At 46.0% G+C, this 19437-nt stretch overlaps 1 protein-coding gene across 1 annotated transcript; it reads left to right on the forward strand.

The window, feature by feature from the left end:
• Positions 1 to 5293: 5293 nt before the first annotated feature.
• Positions 5294 to 9544, forward strand: LOC142070957 (uncharacterized). The gene is made up of 2 exons (XM_075124976.1): positions 5294 to 5994; positions 8823 to 9544. The coding sequence occupies exons 1-2, from the start codon at positions 5662 to 5664 to the stop codon at positions 9192 to 9194; spliced, it is 705 nt and encodes a 234-aa protein (XP_074981077.1). The 5' UTR covers positions 5294 to 5661; the 3' UTR covers positions 9195 to 9544.
• The last annotated feature ends 9893 nt before the right edge of the window (positions 9545 to 19437 follow it).

Consider the following 19437-nt stretch of genomic DNA (forward strand, 5'->3'; position numbering starts at 1 on the left):
AAAGGGATAGAGAATAAGATGGAGAATATCTTATTGCCCTTATATAAATCCATGGTACACCCACATCTTGAATACTGTGTACAGATGTGGTCCCCTCATCTCAAAAAAGATAAACCGGCATTAGAAAAGGTTCAGAAAAGGTTCAACTAAAATGATTAGGGGGTTGGAACAGGTCCCATATGAGGAGAGATTAAAGAGGCTCGGACTTTTCAGCTTGGAAAAGAGGAGACTAAGGGGGGATATGATAGAGGTATGTAAAACCATGAGTGGTGTGGAGAAAGTGAATAAGGAAAAGTTATTTACTTGTTCCCATAATATAAGAACTAGGGGTCACCAAATGAAATTAATGGGCATCAGGTTTAAAACAAATAAAAGGAAGTTCTTCACTCAGCGCACAGTCAACCTGTGGAACTCCTTGCCTGAGGAGGTTGTGAAGGCTAGAACTATAACAGGGTTTAAAAGAGAACTAGATAATTCATGGAGGTTAAGTCCATTAATGGCTATTAGCCAGGATGGGTAAGTAATGGTGTCCTTAGCCTCTGTTTGTCAGAGGGTGGAGATGGATGGCAGGAGAGAGATCACTTGATCATTATCTGTTAAGTTCACTCCCTCTGGGGCACCTGGCATTGGCCACTGTTGGTAGACAGGATACTGGGCTGGATGGACCTTTGGTCTGACCCAGTATGGCCGTTCTTATGTTCTTATGCTGAACCATTTTTAGTGAAACTAAAAAGAAATTCAGCCTGAAACAGACACCCGGCTTGGAATATTTCAGCCCAAACACTTAAATTTGGCAAAGTTATAAACAACTGAGAAGAGGGTCTGATAATGGGAAGTGTCAGGCTGTGCCCATGAGAATGCGCTATTTTCTTTACCAGCTATTCATGTATATAAAGTTGTGAAGGTAGCATCTTGTAGCAGGTGCAGATGAAAAAATATTTTTGGTAAGAGAACTGTTATGAAAGAAGAAAATAATGCTATTAAATTATTAATAGAATGAGTCGGCTCTGTCAAATTAAATAAAAAAATCATGTTCAAGTTCACCATCATGCTGCCTCCTTGATTGATTTTTCCTGGCCTTTTAAAAAAGATTGGGCAGCGTTGCAGCACTATCTAACGCTGTGCTCACATGCCAACATAGGAGCAGCAGACACAGCTTAAACAGCATACAAATGAGTTCCGGCTTCATCACAACCTGAAGGGATCAGGCCTGAAGCAGGTTTTTGGAAAGGGACTCTCGTAGCCTTCCCTGTATATTTGTTACTTTCACATATGAAATAAAGTACAGAGTGTTTTTCATTATTATGGAAAGAATTGTGGAAAGATATTTATTTCTTATAAGTGATGAATAAAAATAAACTAGGTGATTTTAAATTGTAGCTCTTATGTCCTTATCCAAAGACTATTGAGATCAATTGGAATCCTGCCATTGACTTCAATGGGCTTTGAGTTAGGGGCTAAGCTCTGTTCCTATAATAATGAAGAACAGAAGACAGAATCCCAAGGAATAAATTGGGGCTGATCTCCAGATCTGAGAGACACCCCTGCTGTGCAACTATTTGGGCCAAATTCTGACAGTGCATTGCTTTGAGAAACCCACCAGAAAGCTCACTCACAAAATGGAGAATGTGGGATGGAAATTTTCTGCTTCAGTTCTGGTTCACTCCAAACCCCCAAGATAAGCCACACTACAGACCTTCTGTGACAGGAGATGTAGTGGCTGGGAGCAATCCACTAATTTCTGTGCCTATGCCGAGACATGGCAGCTCTACTTCCTACTTCTATTCTGGACAGGAAAAAGTCACACAAGGGCAATTGGTTGATTATTATGCAGACATCTGGGGGAGGTCATTTACATGAAAGGCTAATCTTTTCCTTTTACGCTTAAAGTTGGCTTAAATGGCAGGAATTCCAATAAATGTGTTGTGTTGCTTGTTCTACCCCAAGTCAGTATCCCAAGTAATAAGTACAGGCTTTGTTGGCACTCTGTTCCCTAACTGAATTCAATAAAATCTTCTGAAGCACTTTCCATTATTCACTCTTAAGTCACGCAGAACAACCAGGGCTGTGTCTGACAAAAAACTGCTCTGAATCCGCATACCTAGAACAGTGATAGCAAGAGCTGTCAAATTGTTTCCCCTTTTTAATCTTCTCATTTGTGTTACTAGGGATTGTCCGGTAGCTAGCCTATTTGCTCCTATTGAGCCTGATCTTTCTTACTGGGTAGGTAAAGTTTTGTTTCTTGCTATATGGCAATATTCTCTTCAGTGAAGGTTCTGGTATTGTCCAGGCACCAGCTGCACAAATATAAAATAAGCTTGTTTTAAAGACCAGGTCCCATTTCCAGGGGTAATTTTGGTAGGGGGGTTTCCATTTGTAGGATGGGAACAACAGCCAACCAGACTGCGATGAGTGCGCAAGGCAGGGAGAGTGAAAAGAGTTGTCCAAGGAAATAGGTAGGGAGAGATAGGAAACTTCACCATCTGCAAAGAGCAGACCAGGCACACATGGGGAAGCAAGCTGCACTAATGAGGCTGCCCATGTACCACAGTGTGTATGGGGGAGCTCAGGGAGGGATGGTGTCATATCCAAGGCACAATCCTCCCTGGTACTTCTCTGGGGCAGTGCAGCCTGCCTCACCCAGATCAGTGCCTCCCAGGCATGACTGGGCCCATAGACTGATGGTGGATTACTAGGCAACGTCCATTTCATTTTTATGTAGTACTCTAAATGTAGAACACCAAAATGGCTTCATTGGCACAGTTGGCTGGAGGGGGAAGTATTGATTACAAGATTTAAAGTAAGAAAATGACTGGGCAGACAAATGTGTCTAAAAATAATATTATTGAGCCGGGCTTTGGTATAGTAATGGATGGAGAAAGAAGAGACACTGCTGTGCAATCCACTATGTGCCACTCTCCCCAGTCCTTCATGTATCCCTTTCCAGGCTATCAGGGCTGTTCTGCTGTCCATCACATTGCCAGTACCTTTGGAGATTTGCTCATTATCCCAAGCCTTTTTGAGGTTTTCCCAAGTGGAAACATCTTGAAAAACAGAGCTAGATATATTTCTAAAAATAAGAATGAGTCATCTACAGGATTTCAGCAAGTACACTGGAAAAATAATGGAAATACTAAAAAAACCCTCTATTTTCAGGATAAAAAAGGAACTGTTTCTCCTTCTTATCTAAGATACACATTTATTTTATCTAGAATACTTTGTTTTCCCTTTTTAGTAGTCAGTATCAGTCTCATTAAATCATTCTATCCAAGTTATAATTAGGATAACTTTTCATCTATTTATGTTGTGCCAGTGATATTTTAGAATGGGCCCTGAGAAAGAGCTTTGGGTGAACAAGCACACTGGCAGGCTTTGGAAACTTCTTCTGGACAAGCTGCCAGCAAATTATTTCCTTACCAAATGTCAATGAGCTAGACATGACTTGTCAGTTTGCATCGTTTCTGAAAGACTGTTCTCTGTAACTTAGATCAAAAGTCAGATGTTACATGTCCGGAAAAACAAAAAAACAAAAACAAACAAACAAAAAACAACTCCCCGACCTCACAATAGATTTTGACTGTGTATTAGGGTATTTACACCCCTAGAACTGGTAAGAAATGTTATATTTGAATGAATCCAACTTACTGTTGCACTGTCCTGCGGTCCAGTTTTAAGATTACGGATTCTGATGCACGATGCTGAGCTGAGGCACTCAAGGATTCTTTGCTAAGTGCAGTGGAGACGTGGACACAAGAGTGATAGAACAAATACAAAGTAGGAGCTTTACAGAAATTTCAGCACTAACACTGGAATAGAATCATAAAAATGTAGGTCTGGAAGGGACTTCAAGAAGTCATCAAGTCCAACCTTCTGCACTGAGGCAGGACCAACTGAACATAGACCACCCCTGACACATTTGTCCAACACGTTCTTGAAAGCCGAAATGATGGGGATTCCACAACCTCCTTTGGAAGCCTATTCCAGAGCTTAACTACCCTGGTACTTAGAACATTTTCCCTAACATCTTACCTAAATCTCCCTTGATGCTGATTAAGCCCATTATTTCTTGTTCTACCATCAGTAGACATGGAGAACAATTGATCGCCATCCTCTTTATAGCTGCCCTTAACATATTTGAAGACTGTTATCAGGTATTCCCTCAGTCTTCTCTTCTCCAGGCTAAACATGACCAAGTTTTTAAATCTTTCCTCATAGGTCATGTTTTCTAAACATTTTGTCATTTTTATTGCTGTCCTGTGGACTCTCTTCAGTTTTCCACATCTTTCCTAAAGTGTGGTGCCCAGAAATGGACACAGTAGTCCAGATGTGGCCTCATCAATGCAGAGTAGATCGGGACAATTACCTCATGTGTCTTGCATATGACACTCCTGTTAATACATGCCAGAATGATATTAGTATTTCCCTCAACTGCATCACATTGTTGATTCATATTCAGTTTGGTGATCTACAATAACCCATAGGTTCTTTTCAGCAGTACTACTATGTAGCCAATTATTCCTAGTTTTGTAGCTCTGCATTGTTTTTTTTCTTCCTCAGTGAAGTATTTGCACTTGTCTTTATTGAATTTATGAAGGGTTAATGTTTAGCTATTCCACCTGGAAGCAGGCGGGGCACACCCTGACTGTTTCGTAGAAGCAATGCACACATTGCTCTATCCAAGGACAAGGGCTAGATATGAACCATGAGAATTTGATTGTTTGGACAGCAACTGTGGGAGGCTTTCTTAGCCTGGGCTCAAGGCCTGAGAACCAGGATTGTAGTAGATAGGGGATGGTAACTAAGTATATGAATTAACGTCATACATTCCTTTGTGTAGCAGTGTGTAATGCTTAGGGGGAGAAATATAATAAAAGGAGAAGGTGGAAGGCGGGGGGGCAGAACAGCCCATCTCAGCTGACCAGCCTGTTTGCTTGCATAAAGCTGTGTTCTGTCTCATCACTGAACCGCCACAACTGGCGCCCAAACGTGGGGCCCTCAGCACTCACCTCGCCCGGCAAGGGTTTCAGACGCGTCACTCATCCGCTTCGCGGATCCTGGTGAGTATTTTTCATTGTGGTAAGTATGGGAAGCTCCCTCTCTGCTTTGCAAGTGCAACACCGCAATGAGCTGCAGTATTTGCTGCGTAAGGCTCAGCATGACTGCCCGGCTCGAGCACTTACTCTCCTGCTACAGGAGGTGCGTGCCAAGTGCCCATGGTATCCTGAAGCCGGAAGCCTTAAGCTAGCGGACTGGGAGCGATTGGGCCAGACATTGCACAAAGAGCCTTGGGCGCCCGTGCAGGCTTTACATGCCTGGCACCTCTGCCGCGATGTGGTACAGCGTGTCGCCTCCGACAGGCCCTCCCTCGCGAGGCTGGTGATCTCGCCACGCCCGTCTGCTCCTGCAGCCATCCCCCCTCCTGGCGATGCGACACAGAGTGTCGCCTCGGAAAGGCCCTCTCCAGCACCAACAGAGGGGCTGCCGATCCCGCCGCCCCCGTTCGCTCCTGCAGCCATCCCTCCCCCTGCTTCGCCCCCAGTGCCTCTATTACCACCGCCTCCCTGGCCTTCCCCACCGGAGCCGGTGTGTGATCACCCTCCCCCCGTGGGGCCCCCCGGAGGGTCATCTGCATCTGCTCAGAAGCTTTCGCTGGTGCAACAAATGGTTCACGCAGCGAAAGCTCGATCAGATCTTACAGCGGAGGAGCTGGCTGATCTGGTCTCCGTTTGCCCGGTGACCTGGCAGAATGATGACCAGGGCAACCCCGTGGGCACCTGGACCACTTTGCCATACTCGGTGGTTAGAGAGGTAAAGAAAGCAATTCGTGAATTTGGCCTGACTAGCACCTTTGTGCGTGGTCTCATTGAAGGGATGGGTACTGGGTACTCCCTAATCCCTGAGGATTGGAAAACGCTGCTGCGCATGATGTTGTCACCCAGTCAGTATGTTATTTGGCTTAGTGAGTATCGGCAGATGGCAGAACGCCAAGGTCAGGTACATAGAGAGCGCGGTATCATTTATGAGCATTTGGCAGGGGAGGGCCCGTTTGCTACTATTGAGATGCAGTCTCAACTCCCTCAGGCTGTCTTCCCCATTATTTCCACCTGTGCCCAGCATGCTTTCAAGAAGGTCCCGGATTCAGGTAAGCCTACCAAAAGCTTTGTCAGTATCCGTCAGGGTGCCTCAGAGTCCTTTTTGGATTTTACCAACAGATTGCAGGAGGCTATCCTCCGACAGGTGGATAACACTGAGGCAGCTCACGAGCTCCTGTTAAAATTGGCAGTTGAAAATGCAAACTAGGATTGCCGCCGTGCTCTCCAGGCAGCACAAGCCTCTGGTATTTTAGAGCTCTCAGACATGCTGCGGGCGTGCCAGAACATTGGCACACAAGCCCACAAGGCTGGAGTTCTGGCTGCCGCCCTGAGAAAAACCGGGAAGGAGGGGAAGCGTTGTTACCGCTGTGGTAAGGAGGGTCATTTTCAGCGGGAGTGCCGCTCATCTAAGGCACCAGCCCGACCCTCCAAGAAGTGCCCCAAGTGTGGGAAAGGTTATCACTGGGCTAATCAGTGTCGTAGCGGGTCGGGAAACCGCGCGACGGGTCCCCCCCGAACCCAGGGCCAAACGGGGGTGTTTCCTACTCAGGCAATCGCTCCTCTGCCTTGGAATCCGTAGACTCTATGAGGGCGGCGACTGCTGGAAGTGCAGGGCTTGATTTGATCATGCAGGAGGACACTGACTTTCGGCTGCCAGGGGAGGTCTGTGCCATACCTACACAGGTGACGGGACCTCTCCCTGCCGGCTTTGTAGGTCTTGTTCTCCCTCGCTCACATGCTGGGAAACAGGGCTTTTTTGTCATTCCAGGGGTCATTGATGCTGATTACACTGGCATTATTAAGGTTCAGGTGTGGACTCATCTTCCACAGTCGCTCCCGCGTGGACGGTCAATTGCACAATTGATTTTAGTCCCCTATCAGGTGCCAGCTGCCGAGGATCGAACTCGGGGTGGAGGCGGCTTTGGATCGACGTTGTCTCACTCGCCGTCTCACAGCGCGTCTTCTCCACTTGTTGCTCTGACAATGTCAGTCCGCCCCTCGAAGCCTCAGTTAACACTTCTCTTAGATGATGTTCCTTTTACAGGGCTGGTGGACACTGGAGCTGACGTTACGGTGATTCGTGATCTGGAGTGGCCGGTTAGTTGGCCTACGGTTCCTTCTAAAGAATTGTGGGGGATCGGGGGTAGTAAACCCGGGCGCCAAAGTTTGTCTTGGGTCACGGTCTCTAAACCGGGAGGCCGTACCCTTGCTACTATCCGCCCTTTTGTGCTCCCTGTCCACCTCAATATTTGGGGCCGTGATTTACTTACAAAGTTAGACACCACCCTCGATATTAACATCTGATGGCCCAAAACCCTCCCTCACCCACCGTGCCCTCCGCCTTACCCTTGGTATGGCAATCCTTAGAGCCCGTATGGATTGATCAGTGGCCCCTCCCTCTAAAAAAGCTAAAAGCACTTCATTCGCTTGTGCAGCAGCATTTGCAAGCACAGCGACTGGAGAGCTCCACTAGTCCCTGGAATACCCCGGTGTTTGTTATTAAGAAAAAATCGGGTGCTTGGCGACTGTTACATGATTTAAGGGAAATAAATAAACGCATCCAACCTATGGGCCCCTTGCAATTTGGCTTGCCAAATCCAAATTTAATTCCTCAAACCGATCAACTTTGTGTGTTAGATTTAAAAGATTGTTTTTTTTACCATCCCCCTTTGCCCTCAGAATTAGCTGCTGTTATTTTGGCCTTTCAACCTTTTGCTGATTGTCCCTTTAATTTAATTGTGAATACCTATTATGTTTATTAGGTAATTGATCATTTACCCCTTGCCCTCATTACCCCTCAGGTTGATGCAGACCTCCTTCGCCTGTTTTTGTTTTTGCAGCACCTTTTTGCCACTTGTCATTTCCCTTACTTTGTTGCTCATATTTGCAGTCATACCCCTCTGCCTGGGCCACTCACTGAGGGCAATGGACGCGCCGGTCGCGCGTTGCGTGGTCAGGTAAATTCCCTTTTTTCTGACCCCATTGAAAGCCATGCCTTTTTTCAGCAGTCTGCCTCTGTTTTGGCCCGGCAGTTTCACATTCCTGCTGATCATGCACGTTCCATTGTTCGTTACTGCCCCCACTGTGCTGCTGCTGCTCCTATTTTTTCTTATGCCGTTAACCCCCGAGGTACCGCAGCAAATCAGCTGTGGCAGATGGATGTTACTCATGTGCCACAATTCCGCCCCTATTTGTTTTTACATGTTTCCGTTGATATTTATTTAAGTTTTCTTTTGGGCTTCCCCACAACGTGGGGAAGCCACTAACAAAGTTATTCACCATTTGCTGGCCTGCCTTTTTGTTATGGGTCGCCCCTGCCAAATTAAAACAGATATGCCCCAGCCTACTGCTCTGCAGCCCTCTCCACCTTTTGTGCCCGCTGGGACGTCCGTCTTACACACGGAATCCCTTATAATTTCACGGGCCAAGCCATTGTTGAACGTGCCAATCGCACACTCAAAACCTTGCTAGATAAACAATTAAAACAAGGGGAGCTGCGTCTCCGAACCTTAGGAGACATTTAACAACAAATGCATATCCTCTTGTTTACTTTAAATAATTTAACACTGAATGCAGATCAGCAGACCCCTGCGGATCGGCATTTTCACAAATCTGAGGTACTGGAAAGACCACGTGTCTATTACTGTCAGCTGCCCGATCCACAGTGGCTGGGCCCCGTACCTCTAATCACTTGGGGTCAGGGATGTGCTGCTGTGTCTCTCCCTGCAGGACCGTTGTGGGTTCCAGCTCGGTGTGTGCGACCGGCACTTAAACAACATGGCATGGCACCAGGGACTGTCGAATCCCATACCGGAGTTTCAGCTGACCTTGGAGGAGACCGCGTTGCCCCCCGAGTCGACAACGACGGGACGGAAACGGAGGAGGCGTAGCGTCCCAAGCCAGCCCGTGACATGGGGAGCAGTAAAAGCATTGGTCGCCGCGGCTCAACGAAGACTGGCAGCAGATCAACAGCCAGAGACTCCTGAGACTTTGTTTGTGGCGATTCTCGCCCAAATCACTGCTAATTCTGTGATGATTGTGTGCCTTTTGTGCCTGCTATTTCCTGTAGGGGTTGGCTCGGAAGCGCCTCCCCCGTTATAAGCCCGAATGACATATAACATATGGGAAAGATTGGCTTCAATAGCAAATGTTACCTGTGCGCGTGTAGTTAATTGTACTAGTATAAAGGTGCCCTTGGGCTGTCGAAAAATTTCTCAACCCCTTTTAAATTGTTCCCATGCTGTTAATGTTTCATATAATTATGGCCATATCATCCTACCATCAGGATGGGTTTTTACTTGCGGTTCACGAACCTTTAATTATATTCCTGCAAATGTAAGTGATGGCACCCTTTGCTGTTTTAGTAGAATGATATTTATATTGCCTTTTGCTGGTGACAATTGTAGTAAAAGAAGTGTACCCCTTTTAGATGATTATATTGCAGATGTTGAGCTTTTGGTTATTTTGTGTTTGTAATCATTGGGCTTATTTTTTGCTGCTGCTGTGTACAATGTATTCTTTCCTTGTTAAGATTTTGTAAAATTTTGCCCTGGAAAGCTCCCCAGGTTATGTCCTTGTCTGTCTGGGAGTTAAATAGCATGACAAAACAAATTGACGGCTACCATGAGATGGCCAAATATCAATAAATAAAAAATGGGGAGATGAAGGGTTAATGTTTAGCTATTCCACCTGGAAGCAGGCGGGGCACACCCTGACTGTTTCGTAGAAGCAATGCACACATTGCTCTATCCAAGGACAAGGGCTAGATATGAACCATGAGAACTTGATTGTTTGGACAGCAACTGTGGGAGGCTTTCTTAGCCTGGGCTCCTGGCCTGAGAACCAGGATTGTAGTAGATAGGGGATGGTAACTAAGTATATGAATTAACGTCATACATTCCTTTGTGTAGCAGTGTGTAATGCTTAGGGGGAGAAATATAATAAAAGGAGAAGGTGGAAGGCGGGGGGGCAGAACAGCCCATCTCAGCTGACCAGCCTGTTTGCTTGCATAAAGCTGTGTTCTGTCTCATCACTGAACCGCCACAGAATTTATATTTTTGATTTCAGACAAATTCTCCAGTTTGACAAGGTTGTTTTCAATTCTAATCCTGTCCTCCAGAGATCTGTCTAATCCTATCCTCCAGTAGTAGTCAACATTTTCATTAATAACTTGGATAATGGAATTGAGATCGTGCTTTGTCATAAATATAAAGGGAAGGATAAACCCCTTTAAAATCCCTCCTGGCCAGAGGAAAAATCCTCTCACCTGTAAAGGGTTAAGAAGCTAAAGGTAACCTCGCTGGCACCTGACCAAAATGACCAATGAGGAGACAAGATACTTTCAAAAGCTGGGAGGAGGGAGAGAAACAAAGGATCTGTGTCTGTCTGTATGCTACTTTTGCCGGGGATAGACCAGGAATGGAGTCTTAGAACTTTAGTAAGTAATCTAGCTAGGTATGTGTTAGATTATGATTTCTTTAAATGGCTGAGAAAAGAACTGTGCTGAATAGAATGACTATTCCTGTCTGTGTGTCTTTTTTGTAACTTAAGGTTTTGCCTAGAGGGATTCTCTATGTTTTGAATCTAATTACCCTGTAAGGTATCTACCATCCTGATTTTGCAGAGGTGATTTCTTTAATTCTATTAAAAGTCTTCTTGTAAGAAAACTGAATGCTTTTTCATTGTTCTCAGATCCAAGGGTTTGGGTCTGTGGTCACCTATGCAAATTGGTGAGGATTTTTACCAAACCTTCCCCAGGAAGTGGGGTGCAAGGGTTGAGAGGATTTTGGGGGGAAAGACGTGTCCAAACTATGTTTCCCAGTAAACCCAGTTAGAGTTTGGTGGTGGCAGTGGAGATCCAGGGACAAAGGATAAAATTAATTTGTACCTTGGGGAAGTTTTAACCTAAGCTGGTGAAAGTAAGCTTAGGAGGTCTTCATGCAGGTCCCCACATCTGTACCCTAGAGTTCAGAGTGCGGGAAGAACCTTGACATGCTTATAAAATTTGTGGATGACACCAGGATGGGAAGGGTTACAAACTCTTCCCATTTTGGTGTCATCGGCAGATTTTGTAAGCATACTCTCTGCTCCATTATCCAAGTCAGCAATTAAAATGTTGACTAGTACTGGGCCCAGGACTGATTCCTGCAGGAACCCCCTAGATATGCCCTCCCAGTTTGACAGCGAACCATTGACAACTACTTTTTGGGTATGTCTACACTATGAAATTAGATCGAATTTATAGAAGTCGGTTTTGTAGAAAGCGTTTTTATACAGTCGATTGTGTGTGTCCCCACACAAATGCTCTAAGTGCATGCGGTGGAGTGTGTCCACAGTACCGAGGCAACCATCGACTTCCGGAGTGTTGCACTGTGGGTAGCTAGCCCACAGTTCCTTCAGTCTCCGCTGCCCATTTGAATTCTGGGTAGAAATCCCAGTGCCTGATGGGGCTAAAACATTATCACAGGTGGTTCTGGTACATATCATCAGGCCCCCTTTCCCTCCCTCCTTCCGTGAAAGCAAGGGCAGACAATCGTTTTGCGCCTTTTTTCTTGAGTTACCTGTGCAGACGCCATACCACGGCAAGCATGGAGCCCACTCAGCTAACCGTCACCATATGTCTCCTGGGTGCTGGTAGACGTGGTACTGCATTGCTACACAGCAGCAGTTAATTGCCTTTTGGCAGCAGACAGTGCAGTATAACTGGTAGCCGTCGTCGACGTAGTCCTGGGTGCTCTTTTAACCGACCTCAATGACGTCAGGGGCACCTGGGCAAACATGGGAGTGACTCAGCAAGGTCATTTCCCTTTTAAGTTTCGTCTCATGGCAATTGAGTCCTACCGGCAGTGCACTGTCTTTTAATCAGCAGCCAGCAGAAGACGATGGCCAGTAGTCATACTGCACCGCCTTCTGCTGAGCATCCAGGAGATGACGATGGCTAGCGGTCGTACTGCACAGTCTGCTGCCAGCAAGATATATAAAGGTAGATGAAGTGGCTCAAAACAAGAAATAGACTGGATTTGTTTTGTATTCATTTTCTCCTCCCTCCCTCTGTGAAATCAACAGCCTGCTAAACCCAGTTTTGAGTTCTAACCTTGAGGTTTTGAGTTCTATCCTTGAAGGGGCCATTCAGTTTCTCACAAAGCCAACCCCCTTAGTTGATTTTAATTCCCTGTAAGCCAACCCTGGAAGCTATGTCATCAGTGGCCCCTCCCTCCGTCAGATCAATGGCAGACAATCGTTCCGCGCCTTTTTTCTGTGCAGATGCCATACCACGGCAAGCATGGAGGCCGCTCAGCTCACTTTGGCAGTTAGGAGCACATTAAACACCACACGCATTATCCAGCAGTATATGCAGCACCAGAACCTGGCAAAGCGAAACCGGGTGAGTAGGTGATGTCAGCGCTGTGACGAGAGTGATGAGGACATGGAGACAGACTTTCTCTTAAAGCATGGGTCCTGGCAATGTGGGCATCATGGTGCTAATGGGGCAGGTTCATGAGGTGGAACGCCGATTCTGGGCTCGGGAAACAAGCACAGACTGGTGGGACTGCATAGTGTTGCAAGTCTGGGATGATTCCCAGTGGCTGCGAAACTTTCGCATGCATAAGGGCACTTTCATGGAACTTTGTGACTTGCTTTCCCCTGCCCTGAGGAGCAATAATAACAAAATGGGAGCAGCCCTCACAGTTGAGAAGGGAGTGGCAATAGCCTTGTGGAAGCTTGCAACGCCAGACAGCTACCGGTCAGTCGGGAATCAATTTGGAGTGGGCAAATCTACGGTGGGGGCTTCTGTGATGCAAGTAGCTAACGCAATCAAAGATCTGCTGATATCAAGGGTAGTGACCCTGGGAAATGTGCAGGTCATAGTGGATGGCTTTGCTTCAATGGGATTCCCTAACTGTGATGGGGCCATAGACGGAACCAATATCCCTATCTTGGCACTGGAGCACCAAGCTGGTGAGTACATAAATCGCAAGGGGTACTTTTCAATAGTGCTGCAAGCACTGGTGGATCACAAGGGATGTTTCACCAACATCAACGTGGGATGGCTGGGAAAGGTACATGACGCTCGCATCTTCAGGAACTCTGGTCTGTTTCAAAAGCTGCAGGAAGGGACTTTATTCCCAGACCAGAAAATAACCTTTGGGGATGTTGAAAGGCCTATAGTTATCCTTGGGGACCCAGCCTACCCCTTAATGCCTCATGAAGCCGTACACAGGCAGCCTGGACAGTAGTCAGGAGCTGTTCAACTACAGGCTGAGCAAGTGCAGAATGGTGGTAGAATGTGCATTTGCACGTTTAAAAGCGCACTGGTGCAGTTTACTGACTCAGTTAGACCTCAGCGAAACCAATATTCCCACTGTTATTACTGCTTGCTGTGCACTCCACAATATCTGTGAGAATAAGGGGGAGATGCTTATGGTGGGGTGGGGGGTTGAGGCAAATGGCCTGGCTGCTGGTTTCACACAGCCAGACACCAGGGCGGTTAGAAGAGCACAGGAGGGCGCGGTGCACATCAGAGAAGCTTTGAAAACCAGTTTCATGACTGGTCAGGCTACGGTGTGAAAGTTCTGTTTGTTTCTCCTTGATGAAACCCACCGCCCCTTGGTTCACTCTACTTCCCTGTAAGCTAACCAACCTCCCCTCCTCCCTTCGATCACCACTTGCAGAGGCAATAAAGTCATTGTTGCTTCACATTCATGCAGTCTTTATTAATTCATCGCACAAATAGGGGGATAACTACCAAGGTAGGCCAGGAGGGGTGGTGGAGGATAGAAGCACCAGGAGGGGTGGTGGAGGAGGGAAGGACAAGGCCACACAGCACTTTAAAAGTTTAAAACTTTAAAACTTATTGAATGCCAGCCTTCTGTTGCTTGGGCAATCCTCTGGGGTGGAGTAGCTGGGTGGTCGGAGGCCCCCCCCACTGCGTTCTTGGGTGTCTGGCTGAGGAGGCTATGGAACCTCGGGAGGAGGGCGGTTGGTTACAGAGGGGCTGTAGCGGCGGTCTGTGCTCCTGATGCCTTTCCTGCAGCTCAACCATACGCTGGAGCATATTTGATCCTTCAGCAGCCTCAGCATTGAGTCCTGCCTCCTCTCATCATGCTGCCACCACCTTTCAGCTTCAGCCCTCTCTTCAGCCCGCCACTTACTCTCTTCAGCCCGCCACCTCTCCTCCCAGTCATTCTGTGCTTTCCTGCACTCTGACATTGTCTGCCTCCACGCATTCATCTGTGCTCTGTCAGTGTGGGAGGACAGCATGAGCTCAGAGAACATTTCATCGCGAGTGTGTTTTTTCCGCCTTCTGATCTTCCCTAGCCTCTGGGAAGGAGAAGATCCTGTGATCCTTGAAACACATGCAGCTGGTGGAGAAAAAAAAAGGGACTGTGGTATTTAAAAAGACACATTTTATAGAACAATGGGTACACTCTTTCACAGTACACCTTGCTGTTAACATTACATACATAGCACATGTGCTTTCATTCCAAGGTCGCATTTTGCCTCCCCCGAGCGCATGGCTAGCACCTCTCCCCTCCCCGTGGCTAACAGCGGGGAACATTTCTGTTCAGCCACAGGCAAACAGCCCAGCAGGAACGGGTACCTCTGAATGTCCCCTAAAGAAAAGCACCCTATTTCAACCAGGTGAACATGAATGATATCACTCTCCTGAGGATAACACAGAGAGATAAAGAACGGATGTTGTTTGAACGCCAGCAAACATAAACTGCAATGCTTTGTTCTACAATGATTCCCGAGTATGTGCTATTGGGCTGGAGTGGTAAAGTGTCCTACCATGGTGGATGGAATAAGGCTGCCCTCCCCAGAAACCTTTTGCAAAGGCTTTGGGAGTACATCCAGGGGATCCGCGAATGCCAGGGCAAATTAATAATTAAACATGCTTGCTTTTAAACCATGTATAGTATTTTAAAAGGTACACTCACCAGAGGTCCCTTCTCCGCCTGCCAGGTCTGGGAGGCAGCCTTGGGTGGGTTCGGGGGGTACTGTCTCCAGGTCCAGGGTGAGAAACTGTTCCTGGCTGTCGGGAAAACCGGTTTCTCCACTTGTTTGCTGTGAGCGATCTACAACCTCATCATCATCATCTTCCTCGTCCCCAAAACCTGCTTCCGTGTTGCCTCCATCTCCATTGAAGGAGTCAAACAACACGGCTGAGGTAGTGGTGGCTGAACCCCCTAAAATGGCATGCTGCTCATCATAGAAGTGGCCTGTTTTGGGCTCTGACCCAGAGCAGCCGTTCGCCTCTCTGGTTTTCTGGTAGGCTTGCCTCAGCTCCTTAAGTTTCACGCGGCACTGCTTCGGGCCCATGTTATGGCCTCTGTCCTTCATGCTCTGGGAGATTTTGACAAATGTTTTGGCATTTCGAAAACTGGAACTGAGTTCTGATAGCACAGATTCCTCTCCCCATACAGCGATCAGATCCCGTACCTCCCGTTCAGTCCATGCTGGAGCTCTTTTGCGATTCTGGGACACCATCATAGTCACCTCTGCTGATGAGCTCTGCATGGTCACCTGCAGCTTGCCACGCTGGCCAAACATGAAATTGAAATTCAAAAGTTCGCGGTTCTTTTCCTGTCTACCTGGCCAGTGCATCTGAGTTGAGAGTGCTGTCCAGAGCGGTCACAATGGAGCACTCTGGGATAGCTCACGGAGGCCAATACCATCTAATTGTCTCCAGAGTACCCCAAATTCGACCCAGCAAGGCCGATTTCAGCGCTAATCCCCTTGTCGGGGGTGGAGTAAGGAAATCGATTTTAAGAGCCCTTTAAGTAAAAAAAAAAGGGCTTCGTCGTGTGGACGGGTGCACGGTTAAATCAATTTAACGCTGTTAAATTCAACCTCAACTCCTAGTGTAGACCAGGGCTTGAGTATGGTCTTTTAACCGGTTCTGCATCCAATTTATAGTAATTCCATCTAGACCAATTTCCCTAGTTTGCTTATGAGAATGTCATGTGGTACTGTGTCAAAAGTCTTACTAAAATTAAGATATATCACATGACTGCTTCCCCCCCCCCACCCACTAGGCCAATAACAATACAAAGAAGAAAATTATGTTGGTTTGGTATGATTGTTCTTCTATGTCCCATAGATTGATGGGAAATCTATGCTGGCTATTTCTTATAATCCTACCATCCTCTAGGTGCTTACAAATTGACTGTTTAATATTTTGTTTCAGTCTCATTCCAGTTATTGAATTTAGGCTTACTGGTCTCTGATTCCCCGGGTCCTCTTTGTACCACACCCTTTTATGGATAGGTACTGTGTTTGCTACATTATCTAAATATTCTCTAACTTGTTCTTTCCCCATTTTGGCTTGTGTTCCTTCCTCCTTATTGTTAATATTAATTGCATTTAGTATTTGGTCACCATTAAGCTTTTTAGTGAAGACTGAAGCAAAATTGAACACCTCAGCCTTCTTGATGTCTTCTTATTAGCTCTCCTTTCCTGTTAAGTAGAGGATCTACACTTGCATTTTGGAAGGGCACAGGGTGGGGGTACGGACTGGGGAGGGCCTGGGATGGAGGTTGACTGTGTTCTACAGTCACACGGTTTGTACAGAAAGCAAATTAGTGAATTTCCTTGCCCCATCCAACTGGCCAGCTTTCTTCCCACTCTGCATCAATTCCAGGATTCCACTAATTATCACCTGTGTCTTTAGCTGTGGGCCTGGTGGCTGCCTCCCTACTCTCCTGCTGTCTCAGTGTGTCTCCTTCTTCATGCATAGCAACTGCTTACCCCAAATCCCAGAGGCTATTTGGCTAGTAGAAGAAGGAAATGTGTATTCCCCTCATCGCCAATCTGGCTGGGCTCCCTCTGCTTTTGGCCCACCAAATTATGGAGGGGGTGGGGGGTCCATCACTGAATCCTCCATGTGCGCTACGATTCCCTGGATCTCAGCGGGCTGCAGTACTGTTTCTTCACTCAGCCTCTTTTGCACGTTTCCTGGGTGCTGACTCTTAGTCTATTACCCCTTCATAGAAATGGAGCCCGAAGTCCACCCAGGACATATGTTGACCTCCCAAGTCCTCCAGTAGCATCACCCTTTCCCAGAACCCTGCCAAAAGTGTGAGCATTCTGGGTTACAGTTTAACATGGGAACACGGTAGGTATAGATAGCATATCACACACAGACACTTTGTACAGAATTCTAACACATTATTGATCTTTACTTAATCACATGAGACATACACAGATCTATAAGCATTTCTATACCTTAGTTTCCTCATCACTCCAGAGCATTCTTTGGGCTAGGGTTAGGATCCTCTGTGGGATCCAGATTCCTTCCCCTGCAGCTATCTGACTTCTTTTCCGAAACAGGGAGCCCCTCTCCCTAGGTCAGCATGCTTTCCTCTGATTTTGACCTGTCCATTCCTTTCCTTCCTCCTGCCCAAACTTCCTGTGTGTGCTTTTGTGGGTTTCCCCTCTAACCAAGCCAGCCCCTCTGATTTTTAAAGGTTGGTGTCAACACCTTGGTGTTTTTGTTTTGTGTTTGTCCAGTTCCAGCCCCCATCCCAGCAGACCAACTTAGCTGAACTGGTTCCACCTTTGGGCACTGTCCTTAGCATGACTATCATGTGGAAAAAAATACTGTCATTAAAGTTAAGTATTCCCCTTTGTCCTTGTTCTGGTGCAGACCTGCTGCAGATCCTGTCCAAAATGATGAATTCTGCATTTACAGAGGGCATTGGTAATACAGCAATTGCCATAGTAACAACTTCATAATATCTTCCATGATATCAACCAAAATCAATAACTTATACAGACAGATTCCCCAAATCATCACACCCCTAAAGTACATCTCTTGACCCTGTTGGCTTCTGATGTATGCTTACTCTTTCTTAGAATTAGATGAACAACCTTGAAGAAGAAATTGCAGATGAGTTAGGTTGATGGGTTAGTGTTCCTTGCTCAGAGAATCAAATAAGGAAGAAAAACAAGTAGAATGACGTGCATGTCATCAAAAGGAGGCTTCAGCAGGTACAGTATATATAGTCCATACAAATATTCTGCATTTCTCTGCTATAGGTGTCTGTGTCTTAAATTACAACCCAATAGATCAAGTATTTAACACCCACAACACACTTCACAAACTGAATCATTCTTCTTTTCCCACCTGCTTCTAGGATGTGCTCTGTGTGGTCTAATTAATGTCCATTTCAGAGCTAAGGAAGAATTTGCTTCAGGGACAGAAATAACATCAATAAACAACATTTAAAGTCTTAGGGTTGAGTCTACACAACTATTAGCAAACTCCCTCACATCTGAGCTCTCAATTATGGCACTTTTGTTAGGCTTACACATGACAAAGCACTTGATACACTTTTCTGTTCCAAACAAGCATCTATCATTTCCTCTTTTCCACTTTCCTCCACTTTCATTTTGGCCTTTGTCATTATTGTTAAACCAGTCTGCAAGGATATGTGTTATGAGAGCTATCTTCAGTAATAAAATAACTGGGGGAGGGAAGTGGTGGTTACATTTGTAGAGCTTGGCAGCCATCCAGTTATTAATTAGAGAGATACTGTTGCTCTAATACTAATAACTCAGCCTATTGCCACCTTTCTTTTTGCATTTTACAAAATCTTTTAGCTCATAATAGGCATGAGACCTAGTGAAAACTTGTGATTTAATGCTCTACACCTTACAACATTATAATTCTAGTTCCTTTTAAAAGGCACTGCTGCTGACAGCCAAGAAACAGATGAGCTGATGAGTTTTATCTTAGTCAGGCTGTCTTAAAGAAATCTATAGTTCTAGTCTTGCTATTGATTGCTTTTCTGATACTGTCTTCCTATCTGTACCACACCACAGTGCTCCTGTTAGTCTCTTATAAACTTGGACAAATCAATGGGAATATAAAAAAATGGATTCTTGCTCTTTCCAGTTGTTTAATTAAGAAGAAATGTGTTAGCCCAATGATATAGCTACTATTCAGACCCAGTAGTGCCTGATTCAACTCCTATGAAGTTAATGGCAATCTTTCACTTCCTTTAATAGGAGTTGCATCAGACTAGTAGGGAAACAGGTCTAAACTGTTAGACTTTTTGACCCTGATCCTACAATAAGCTCCATGTGGGTGGAGCCCCACTGAATGCAGAGGTTACTGCAGAATCATGGGTTGGGTCTGTAGTCGGTGTGCTCCTTTATCCCTTTGTACATAAGCAAAGTAACAATGCAATTTTAGGTTTTCACTAAAGGAGGACATTAGTCTCTGTGGCTGTTTGCATGTTTCTCTCTGAGCAGGCAATTACAGATTGGAAAGGTAGGAAAGTGATGTAGTGATCACATATTGAGGAAAATCTGACACTGTAGGTCAATATAACAAAGC

This window comes from Caretta caretta, chromosome 2, assembly GCF_965140235.1.
Source record: "Caretta caretta isolate rCarCar2 chromosome 2, rCarCar1.hap1, whole genome shotgun sequence".
Lineage (NCBI taxonomy): Eukaryota > Metazoa > Chordata > Testudines > Cheloniidae > Caretta > Caretta caretta.